The 12770-nt window shown below is 40.7% G+C and overlaps 1 protein-coding gene across 1 annotated transcript in view; it reads left to right on the top strand.

The window, feature by feature from the left end:
- Nucleotides 1–12515, top strand: part of LOC122814372 (zinc finger protein 420-like) — a 263065-nt gene extending 250550 nt beyond the window's left edge. Inside the window, exon 9 of the mRNA XM_044086957.1 lies at nucleotides 10485–12515. Coding sequence (XP_043942892.1) covers nucleotides 10485–12082 — 1598 coding nt within the window. The 3' untranslated portion in view covers nucleotides 12083–12515. The remainder of the gene's footprint in view (nucleotides 1–10484) is intronic.
- The last annotated feature ends 255 nt before the right edge of the window (nucleotides 12516–12770 follow it).

Below are 12770 nucleotides of genomic sequence, written 5' to 3'. Positions count from 1 at the left end.
CCTTCTCTGACATCCTAGAAATGCCTAAGCAGAGGGGGAACTGGAATCCCCTAGCCCCTACCGAAGATGAGTCTGTATTCCTGGATGCGTTCGGTTCCTGAGCTTCCACCTTCTGGGTTTCTCCGCCTTTCGATCCACTTATGTCAGTGGTGGCTCGAAAGGCTCGGTCAGCCCCGGATACAGTGGAACCCAACCCCGAGGAGACCTGGCAAGTTTATCACTGCACCCCTTGATGAGCAGTTCCTTACCAAAGGTGTTCCTGTGGATGCCATGGTGGTAGCAGCAGCCACTAAAAAAGAGTTGGCGGAAGCTTCTTCGTCTGTCCATCCTCCTAACAAGGAGTCTGGGACTATGGATAGATACGGGAAGCGAATGTTTGCGTCAGTGACCTTTTCTATGAGGTCACTGAATTATTTATGCCATTTTACCCAGCTTCAGAGGGATCTCCTTAAAGAGATACCCTTCAAGATCCATCAGCTGAGGGGGCTCAAGCTAAAGTGGCTTCCCTGCTGGCGACCCTTAATTCTGTAGTCAACAGGTATGGCCCTTAGGAGACGTGCATGGATGCAGCTGTGTAATTTTGTGGAACCCTTTAGAGCGTCATTCACCAACACCCCCTTTGATGGTTCCTTTTTCTTTGGACCACGGGTGAAAGACACTTTGACTAGGTGTGAGCAAGAAGGCAAGACTCTCTCTCTGCCGTGGGAGTCCGTTTTTCCACTCCTTCCAGACCATACCCCAAGGGTCAGAAGAGTGGCAAAATGTGGTTCCGAAAATCCCAGGGAGCCTCGCCTGACACACGTAGTGATTTTTCGTCCAGGGGCAGAGGGGGAAGCAACAACAATAGACGCCGCCCTCGTGGCAGAGGGGGTCCGCAGAATCACGGCAGCAGAGAATCCTTCTCTGAGAAGCCCTTTCAACATCCCTGAAGGTTTACCCGGCTGCCCGCCTCTGTACCCAAAAGCCTGGCAAAATTTAACGCAAGACAAATGGGGTACGGTCAATTATATCCGGAGGTTACAAAATTCCTTTCTCTCAACCCCCCTTACCGTCAAGCAAATCCCTTCCAGATGTTCCACCCAATCTGAGGGACCAAGCAGTCATAGAAGTTTCAAAACTGCTATAAAAAATAGTCATCCAGGAAGTCCCGGCAGACCAACATGGATCCGGAACTTACTCAAGGTTCTTTTTGGCACCAAAAAAGACAAGGGGATTGGAGACAGATTCTGGATCTCAACAGACTAAACAAGTCTGTTCAAAGAACAAAGTTTCGGATGGTCACGCTACAGTCCATTCTACCCTTTCTGGGTCAGGACAATTGGATGTGCTCCAAAGATCTCCAGGATGCGTACTACCACATCAAAATGGACAGGTGCTCCAGGCGATTCCTTCGCTTCTGGCTGGGAGCCAGTCATTACCAGTTCAGAGCTCTGCCCCTTGGTCTCACCACAGCCCCCAGGTGTTCACCAAATGTGTGGCAGTGGTCACGGCTCACCTGAGACGTCGAGGATTCCAGGTGTTTCCGTATCTAGATGACTGGCTCCTTACCAGGCATCAACTTCTACAAGCCAGGGACTACACAATCACAATTTGCTCCCAGCTAGGCTTTACAATAAACTTCGAAAAATCTGCCTTGTTGCCATGTCAATCTATTACCTATATAGGAGCAGACTTAGACTCAAGGAGTATGTCCGCAAGGCTACCGCCAGACAGGGTAGCCACTATTCACCAGCAAGTACAAATTCTAATGCAGTGCAAAAGTGTCCAAGTCAGGTTAGTCCTTCAAACTCTGGGTTCAATGCCAGCGGCAATTCTTCTAATCCCTCTGGCCCACTTTCACATGAGAATCCTTCAGTGGCTTCTGTTCACACAGTGGTCTTTTCAACAACTGCCCATGCCTCACACGATCATGATTACAGAAACATGCAAAAGGCACTTTTCCTGGTGGATGGTCTCCCCACTTGTGTCTCAGGGCAGATCATTCATTCAGTCCCCTCTGGTTGCCACAGTGACCACAGATGCCTCCCTGATAGGATGGGGGTGGGGCATTATCAGGGCAGGACAGTCCAAGGCAGCCTCATGAGTACAATCTGCACATAAACGTCTTAGAAATGAGAGCCGTGCTCCTAGCGTTGCAAGCTCTTCAGGACTCTCTCCCTTCTGGAACCATTGCAATTCAAACGGACAACATGTCAGTGGTGTGGTACATCAACAAGCAGGGTGGAACCAGGTCCTACCCCCTATGTCGAGAAGCACTCAGACTCTGGCATTGGGCGATTTCCTCCCAACAATTTCTGATTGTGACGCACATCCCTGGGAGGTCCAACGTCATAGCGGACAGGCTCAACAGAGCTATTCTCATGCCTCACGAGTGGTCTCTGAATCAGGTAGTTGCAAATCTGATCTTCCACAGATGGGGACAGCCTTGCTGCGATCTTTTTGCCACCCCCTTCAACAGTAAATGCAGCAACTACTTCTCCCTTCTTCCGCTTCCCGGTCTCTCTCCCAGAGACACTCTAGTCCACGATTGGCCTCAGGGACTTCTTTATGCCTTCCCTCCGTTTCCTCTGATACCGAAACTCATACAAAAAGCTATTTCATTGGGTTGCAAAATGATCCTCATTGCCCCCTACTGGCCTTGACAGATATGGTTCCCGTTCCTGCACCGTTACCTTCTTGAGCAGCCCTGGACTCTGGATCCTATTCCAGACCTACTGATTCATCAGTCAGGCAGGCTGCATCAATCCCTCCAAACACTCCAGCTCACAGCTTGGTTGCTCCACTTCCAGCCTTAGCCAGGCTTCCCAGCATTTCCCCGGCCGTTCATGAGATTATAGTTTCCTCTCACAAGTCTGCCACTAGAAAGACTTATGCTAGCAAATGGAAACGTTTTTCTTGTTGGGCAGAGGCTAGGAACATAAATCCCTTTTCAGCCCCAGTCCACGAAATCTTGGAGTTCCTAGCAGAACTTTTTCATTCTGGGTCCGCTTCTGCTACAATCAGGGTTCAATTGGCGGCCATCTCTAACTTTCATGTTGGGTTGTCTAATGCAAGCATTATATCTCATAAGCTATGTAAAGCTTTTCTAAGAGGGTCTACTCTCCGTAGGCCCCCAGTGAGAGATCCCCCCCCCTCATTGGGACCTTAATTTGGTACTAACCTCCTTAATTATGCCCCCTTTTGAACCTGCAGCATCCTGCTCCATTAAGTTTCTATCTTGGAAAACTCTCTTTCTGGTAGCTATTACTTCAGCCAGACACGTCTCTGAACTTCAGGCCCTAAGTGTTCATCCTCCGTACTTAGTTTATCATAAGGACAGGATTGCTCTGAGGACTAATCCCTCTTTCCTTCCGAAAGTCTGCTCAGAAAATAATCTAAACCAGGTCTATAGACCTCCCTGTGTTTTTCCCTAACCACACCAATAAGGCAGAATACAAATTACACCAATTGGATGTTCATGGACAATTGAATTTTTACCTGCATAGAACGAAGGATATAAGGAAGTTGGACCAACTTTTCCTTTCCTATGCTCGGGGCAAACAAGGTCTCCCAGTTTCCAAAGTGACCTTATCCAGGTGGTTGTCTCACATTATTACCTTCATCTATCAACTGAGAAACAAAGAATTGTCTATCAAACCGAAAGGTCATTCTACTAGGGCTTTGGCCACCTCTGTAGCCTTCCAGTCTAGGTTGCCCATGGACTCTATCTGTGCAGCTGCTACGTGGGCAAACCCTTGTACCTTTATTTCTCATTACAAGTTAGATATGGTCTCCAGGAGATGAGCTAACTTTGGTTCCACTGTTCTGAAAAGTCTGTTCCAATGAGCTGCCCAGGATTGTAGGTGCTAGGGACGCTGTCCCAGCCAGCAAGAACGAAGGCGAGATAGACAACTTAACATAAAGAAGTTATGTACCTACCATAACGTTCCATGTTAGTTGTCTTCGTCTCGCCTTCTTTCTTGCATCACCCCTCCATATCCTTGTCCTATTGGACCGAGAGGAGTTCAGGTTTCACTGGCTGAGTGTTCTCTGGTTTGTTCCTCTACTGACTTAGAGAGTATGACAGGTATGCTCAACCATTTTGTTTGGAGGGGATCATTCTATAGCTATGGCTGGGGTTAGCTATTTCAAATGAGATCTGGGTAGCTAGCGCTAGGCATCATGGGATAAGGGGTAGCCTCGAGCCAGTAAACGGCTCTCGAGCTTTAGAAGATGGCAGAGTCAGAGCAGAGGATCGGCTCCGATCCCAACCAGCAAGAAAGAAGGCGAGATGAAGACAACTAACATGGAACGTTATGGTAGGTACATAACATCTTTTTCTAAAAGGTATAAGAAGATTTGGCACATAAAGAAGAGACCGACACCTGTTCAGCACAGTTCTGGGTAATTAAAGACATTCATTCCAGTCTCATTCTGCTTTCTTCCAGTTATTTCCAGTTTATTCCAGTATTCTATAATCCTTTTAATTCTTATAATGGTCATACCCTAAGGGGCGGGGTGGAAGAATTAGTCAAGAAGCAAAAAGTGTGTTTGTAGGATACATATTATACATAGTGTTACCCAAGTAGGGAATTGATCACACAACCTCAGTTACAGAACACTATTACTCTATTTAACATGCCATCTGAAAAATCATAGGACAAAATTACTGAAATGTACATGTAAAAAACATTACCCTTGATAATGAATAAAGAAATTTTACACCTAACAAATCTACCACAATACCCAGCCCATTTAATATTGTGTCCAGGGATGGGACTGTCATCTCCCCTGACAGACTAAATTGCTAGGATTGACCGTTGATAATAACTTCACATTTGATCAACATATAAATCATTAAAAATATCCACAAACAATTGGGCAGTAAAAATAAACCATTTCTACCAGAATCTGCTAGGATAACAATTGCTCAACCTCACCTCCTTTCCACATTGTTATATGCCTCACCCATTCTCACCAATTTATCCAACACCAAATCTGTCAAACTCATCACCTGTTACAATCAAATTGCAAAATTTGCTACCAGTGCCCCCTACCAAGCCCACCACTGCCATTCCCTAAAACACCTTGACTGGCTTTAATTCCCTAATCTCCTAAACTATCATCAGCTTTCCTTTGCCCACAATCTCCTACTAATCCCAGACAAAACTCCAGCACTGGCCAGTCTACTAGAACTACAAGCTAAAACTAGACAACTTCACTCTCGATACAAAAAATGAATCAAGGTCAACAAGACTAACAACACAGCAGGGGACACCCTCTTCCCTAACTACATAGGCAAAATGTGGAATGCCCTACCTACTGCTATTACCTTAGCAGGCTCAAAGGTTACATTTAAGACTTCTGAAAGAACACCTATAGCGCACATGGATATGCACATGTTCCCCACCTGGCTGACCCCCCCCCCCTTACTCTTGCCCTCTGACTTCAGCTTCATCATCAGAAGAATGTAACTTTTCTAGCTTCCTTAGAATTCCACCTCTAATTCTGACCCCTTAGTCAATATCCATATTTCACTGCTAGGACACACTGTTATCTGTCCACTACACTTTTCTCTTTACACCTCTACTCTTACTCTATACTTAAGCCGCTTACTCCTCCTGCTTTTCTTACTTAACCTGTTATCCAGTTTCCCATCTCTGTCTCTTCTCCTGCTACTATACTCCCTACCATGTCTAATATTTTCTCTCTTTTTTTGGCTATACTCCCTACTCACAAGTCAACTGTATAAAGCAAATAATGCAGCCCTTACTAACAATGTTCCCCATTATGTAATACCTCAATCTAAAATTGTAAAAGATGTGTTCAATCTATGTAAGTATGTTAAATCTTAAGTTTCAATGCTATGTTAATAGTCGATGTTAAGTTTAGTACCATGTAAATTTGAATGCTTCTGTGTATACCTTATATTTTCCTTAAAATTTAACTGTGAAGCTTTTCTCCCCTGGCCTTTGCTGAAAATGGACATGTATCCCGTCGGACTTTCCCGGTCAACAAATGTAAAATAAATAAATAACAAATGTGGCTTCTTTATATGTTGTTAATTAATTAAACTTGCCCCAATACATATCTAAAATTATGTTCTAGACTCCCATAACTGCATAATTATAAGAATTTACAGTAAATTATAGTAAGGGTAACATAAATATAGTATATTAAGTAATCAAGTACCCTGTTAAGCACCTATTCCACATAAACTGAGGCTAAATCTGAAATAATTAATTACCAGAAAAGGAAAAAAATTATCAAACGTAATTAATATTAGTTAAAAATGTGACAATATAAGATGCATAAATGTTAACCTGACCAGGAATCGGACCAGGAACCATATATTCCCAAAAGCAAGCAAAATATTACTTTGCCAAATTAGTACATAAAAAGACTGAATTTTCTGAAGTGAAGAAATGATCGACTCTAATTATTGATATTAATCATTAACTAAAATACACTGCTGTCATTCTTGCAGTTGTAGGAAAGCTGAAATCAAGGAATTACAGGTATTGCAAACATCTTGTTTTCCTATTATATATTACCAATGTATTGTTGTATACATTTAAGGCCACATTCCAAAAGAGTTCCTCTCAGTGTAAGCTTGACTTAATTCTGAAAGTCTTGCTCTTGGTGTGAGTGACTGACTTCCGTTTAAGGCATGTTTATAAGTAGGTTTATGTCAGGTGCCAGATTCCAAAAGACCTGGTCTCACAGCATGTCTTTTGGAATTGGGCTGTTAAGTTACCCAAAGAGGTTTAAAGCAGTGGGAGAGAAAAACTAAAACACACTCAGACTGAACTGCCACATGTAAAATTTGAGGCATATCTCCTTGTTTGGTGTTTTGTAAATTTATTACTATAGTATCAAAATATTCCTAGATAACTGTTTTTCTTCATAGTTTTTATTTTCTCTGAAGGAAGTGCACATTAATAAGATTCAATTTCCTTTTCCCATATATCATCTGCATAGCAATATCTCTGATTTCTGAATTTTTGTTTTTAGGGCACTTATTGCATTCATAAAATTAGTCATTAAACCTAATACTGGTTTACCAAAAGATTGTTTTCTTTCAACCTTTATCACATAAACCTTGTATCCCTTAATATTCGCATTTTCATCCATTATCCAAGTTTCTTGAAATGTACTAATTTCAGATTGATTTAAGGCTTATAGCATATTCCATAAAATATCTGTCTTGTAATTTTCTTTTAATTCTTGATATATTCCAGAGTAATAGGGTCAGTGTTCTCTTCCTTATATTGAGTCATAGCTCTTCTTGCCAGTTCACCACATATATTCATGCATCATCAAATTTCAGAATATTTTCTGATAGGTCATGTTGCAGTTTCTTATTATACCACATATCAGTCTGTCTCTTCTTGGAACATGCTCTACACATTTTCTTTCTCACAGATTAATATATTTTTATATTAAAGTTTCAAACATAAATTTTTATTGATTTCTTTTTAATCTAATCGATGTCTCCTTTTCTAGTGTAGGTACATTATAAATAGACAATAAAACTGTTTCTATATTTTTTCTGTTCATGCGCCACTTTAGCACATCACTTCCTATATTGATGTCCACAGCTATTTCCATGATTTTCTAAATGCTTAACTACTTTACCTTTAATTAATTGAAAATGATAATTTATTTCTTTGTGTGTACTCTTACATGTTTTGTTTGTCCTGTAATTCAAATTTCTGTCATTTATTCTAAATTCAGCAAGACATTGAGAGGAATCTTTCCATCTCCAGCCATGTAATATAAAAGACTAACTTTAGTCGGCAATGCACTTGTCTAAGTTACCAGAGTAAATTATACTCCACTGATGATTTCTTTTCCCTAACACTAAATTGATTTTCAAAAAATGTCTAGTCTTCAACTGTCCTCAATATGACACAGTATATTGCCTTTCATAAATCATTTTCAAAAAGGCAATTTCTCCTTCTTCATTTGATGCTTTCTTTACAACTTTGCCTGATGCTTTGGCTTCACGGTTTTATGTTTTTATTGTGTTTTTTAACAGCTCTTCCCTTATTAACTCTTCTTTTCACTTTTTAATGGCATGGTTCCTGTGGTAATTAATGTTTAACATCACTTTGCTGCCATTTAATATTCTGTGCTCATTTTTTTGTTTTCTTTCCTCTTATTTGAGGTTTGCTGCCTTGATTCTTAGTCCCCCTTTACAAAGGAATCAGAAGTAACTCTTATGCTTATTTTTACGTGTCTTTTTTTCATTACCTTTCTTCATATCATCTTTGACTTAAATTACCCCATTTCCTTTATTTTCATCCTCATTTATGCCTTTATTTTCTCTACCTTCTCATTTCAATATACATACTTCATTCTCCAATTTCTCTGTTCCCCCCTTCATCCGTGAATGTCATATCACTTACCTTTAAAATCTTTGATTTTGTCAACTTAACTTCTTCCAGTGATTTATCTACCTCCTGCCTTAAACCCCGTATTAATTGATAATAATTTCTGCCTAGTAATAGTGGGTTCCATAGTGTCTCATCCAGTTCCCTGTAAAACATACTGTCCTCATGGATGGAATATTTAATATGGAGAATAAAAGTTGGGCATTTTTATTCTGGGATGAATTTTTTAATTCTAAAATGTATAAATATTATATGATCTCCTACAAAAGAGGGGCATGTATTTTGTACATGCTTTTATTCCTCCTCCTCCATCATTCTCATCCAGTCATTATCCTCATCCAACCATCCATCCATCCAATTATCATCCAACCATCCATCCAATTATCATCCAACGAACCATCCATCCAATTATCATCCAACGAACCATCCATCCATTCAATCATCATCCAGGAATAAAACCTAAAGGATGTGCATATCCCAGTGGTGGCAGCAAAATTTGTCCTTTAGTTTACAGAATATCTTATTAGTTCAGTGCAAGAAAATGTTCTCCTTTTTGGCTGCTACCTGTGTAATAGTAAATATGTATTTTGTGCTCTGACATGCTGCTGTAATTTATTTTATATCTGACAGACCAGAATAAAGCTTAACACGCGTACAGGAATATGTGAGACACATTTTGGCAAGATAGGCAGGAGATGCCTGGAAGTTTTTTGATTTTTCACTCCAGTCAAACAGGCTTAGAAATTACAAACTTACCACAATATTTCCTCCTCCTGGAAGGGATGTATGCCTTTTAAAGACAGATAACTACAAACAGAAGTATAAAGTGATATGCAGCACTTTTAAGTATCTTTCATTGATTTTGTTAGTATATATAATATACACATTATATATATATATATATATATATATATATATATATATATATATATATATATATGTGTGTGTGTGTGTGTATAGTATACATCTTGGTTTTATTTGGACTAATTTGTATGTCTCTTTAAACCCTTATTACTTTGATTTTCTTCTTCAGTTTTTTAGTAATAGTGTGAAAGCAGTACACTTGTGTGAAAAACAGAGGACCAGAGAGATGGATCCATCTTTTAACACAGTTTAAACATTTTTTTTAAAAATAAACTCCAAAGAACCTTAATCATTATCTAACAGCAGCAGCACAACATGGTTAAGATGTCCTTTGTGGTGCTGTATTCTCACACCCGCTATGATTTCTAACATAGGATTCATGCCCACGTAAAATTGCTATATTAACTGACCAAATAGTAAATTAGATGTTTACAATGATGGACGTAAATGCATGTGCCTTGAATGTGGCCAGAGGTATGAAAGGCCATGATCTATAGCCTGCTGTTTTAAATGACCCCTGTGTTAGCACATTAATAGGCCTTTTAAAGCAAAGTAAGCTAGTTAGAGAGTGAATCATAGCAATGTCATGTGATGTACTGTGCTCATTTCTCCAAACTGGCAGTCCCCCCAACTCAAGGCTGAGGACAAAACAAAGGTCCTCCTAGAAGGGAGAATATTTATATTAAAAAAAAATACCCTTCCGTAATTGTAGCATTCTGCTTGTTACAGCTGTAACAAACAGCTTGCTATAGTTGTTCACGCACTGAGCACTTTTGCCATGACCAAGTGCAGTATCCGTCTTCCTTTGTGCCACCAAGATATCTTTGCAGTTTAATTAATAAATAAAATAAGTAAATACCATTACTGCACTTGCACACTGCTGGCACCTGATGATTGCACCTCTTAACAGCTTCTACCCTTCACCCTGTCCTAGGCACATGGTATACTGTGTATTTAATCTATCAGATGTCTTGAAAGAAAGATTAAAAGTGATCAAAGAGAGAAACTGTTTTACATTCAGATAAAGATGTTATGCACAGCTAGTGAAGAGAGAAACACTACAAGCGAAGAGATGATTAAGTGATGGAATTTCTTTATTAATGGTGGCAGTAGCAACAGAAATAAATATTACAGAAAGGAATCAAGAGAAATTTCAATGCCTAAACTTTGCATCTATGATCTGATGAAAATATCCCACATTTGTGTCATTGTTATAATAAATAATAATAATTGTTCTGTTTTTAGGTAGTAGTAAAAGCACTGAAAGCACTGTGAGTTGCAGTCAGCAAGCATCACTTGGGATGCCCAAGTTACAACATCCGACTAAGAACCTGCAGCACAGTGCTCGGCCAAAAGGCTACAACAAGCTACATCTCCCTTCTGTATCAAAAACTCAGTCAAGAAATAACTGTGACAGGAACTCTGAGGATGACACAAGTCAGAAAGCTCACAAAGAGAAGAAAGTATATAAATGTGATGAATGCAGTAAGAGCTATGCTTACCTGACCAGTCTTCGAAATCACCGTGCCATTCACACGGGGGAGAAACCGTATAAATGTACTGAATGCAGTAAGTGTTTTTCACGAAAAGAACACTTAAAAAGCCATCAGAGGTATCATGCAGGAAGACCATATAAATGTCCTGAATGCACTAAGGGCTTCACATGTCTCAATAAGCTTAAAATTCACCATGCCATTCATACAGCAGAGAAACCATATAAATGTACTGAATGCGGTAAGAGCTTCACACGCCTCAGTAACCTTCGACAGCACAGTGTCGTTCACACAGGTGAAAGACCATATAAATGCGATCAATGCAGTAAGAGCTTCACACGCCTTAATAGTCTTCGATGGCATCGTGCCATTCATACAACAGAGAAACCACAAAAATGTGCTGAATGTAACAAGTGTTTCCCACATATCCGTAGCCTTCAGCGGCACCGTGCCATTCACAAGGGAGCAAAACCTTATAAATGTACTGAATGTGGTAAGTGCTTCACGCGTTTCAGCAGTCTTAAGGAGCACCAGACCATTCACACAGGGATCAAGCTGTATAAATGTGCTGAATGCAATAAGTGCTTCAGTGGTTTCCGTAGTCTCAGACACCATATTAGCTTGCATACTGGTGAGAAACCATATAAATGTACTGAATGCAGTAAATGTTTTACTCGTCTTGAGAGCCTTCGAAATCACCGTGCCGTTCACATGGGAGAGAAACCATATAAATGTACTGAATGCACCAAGTGTTTTACATCTCTTCGTAGCCTTCAAAGGCATCAAGCTACGCACACAGGAGTGAAGACCTATAAATGTACTGAATGCAGTAAATGCTTTTCACAAAAGGGACATTTAAAATACCATCAGAACTCCCATACAGGAAATACACCTTATAAATGCCCTGAATGCAGTGAGAGTTTTTCACGGAAGAGTGATCTGTTGCGGCATGTATACATTCACATGGAGAAAAAAAACTATAAATGTACTGAATGCGGTAAATGTTTCACACAGAAGGAGCAACTAACATATCATCAGAACTGTCATACAGGGAATAAACTGTATAAATGTGTTGAATGTAGCAAGTGTTTTAAATTTCTCAGCCAACTTCAAAGCCATTACACTACTCATTCTGGGGAGAAGCCATATAAGTGCACAGTGTGCAGTAAGTCTTTTCCAGGAAAGGCTAACCTGCTCCAGCATCAACAGACTCACACAGGGGAAAAACCATATAAATGTGCTGAATGTGGTAAGTGTTTCAAACATGTAAGCAGCCTTCGACTGCACCAAGCCCTTCACCATTTGGCCTTAGTTAGTAGGCAAAAGCAGAAAATAAAGTTGGAAGATTGAAGTATCAAGAAAAAAACATATCCTGGCAGAAGAATGTGATGTAAAAGAACTGGAACAAGAGGGAGTGTATAAATATCTGGGAATACTTTCAAGACAGCAAAGCAGTATGGACAAAATAGAGCAGCCTGAAGCCAAAACTGAAAAATGCCTTGAAATCTAGAAATGAAGTTTAAGCTACAAATCAGCTTGCTTCCCTGTTTACATTGCTTTGGTGTGATTTGACTGGTGTGCAAATGTTAAGTATCACTAAGCATAAAGAAGTTTTTTGTTTTCCTATCAAAAAATGTCAGTGCATGACAAGACTGAAGCCATTCCTTGGCCTGCAAGATACAGAAACCTCCATGAAACTCACTACTCCTGGTGTGTGCGTGGCGTGTGTGTGTGTGCGTGCGTGGCGTGTGTGTGTGTGCGTGGCGTGTGTGTGTGTGTGTGCGTGGCGTGTGTGTGTGTGCGTGGCGTGTGTGTGTGTGCGTGGCGTGTGTGTGTGTGCATGGCGTGTGTATGTGTGCGTGGCGTGTGTGTGTGTGCGTGGCGTGTGTGTGTGTGCGTGGCGTGTGTGTGCGTGGCGTGTGTGTGCGTGGCGTGTGTGTGTGTGCGCGTGGCATGTGTGCGCGTGGCGTGTGTGTGTGTGCGCGTGGCGTGTGTGTGCGTGGCGTGTGTGTGTTGTGTGTCAGAATTTAGAAGAAAA

This window comes from Protopterus annectens, chromosome 10.part0 (genome assembly GCF_019279795.1).
Source record: "Protopterus annectens isolate FY-2018-M chromosome 10.part0, PAN1.0, whole genome shotgun sequence".
Classification (NCBI taxonomy): Eukaryota; Metazoa; Chordata; order Ceratodontiformes; family Protopteridae; genus Protopterus; species Protopterus annectens.
This window is presented reverse-complemented; position numbering and strand designations above follow the sequence as displayed.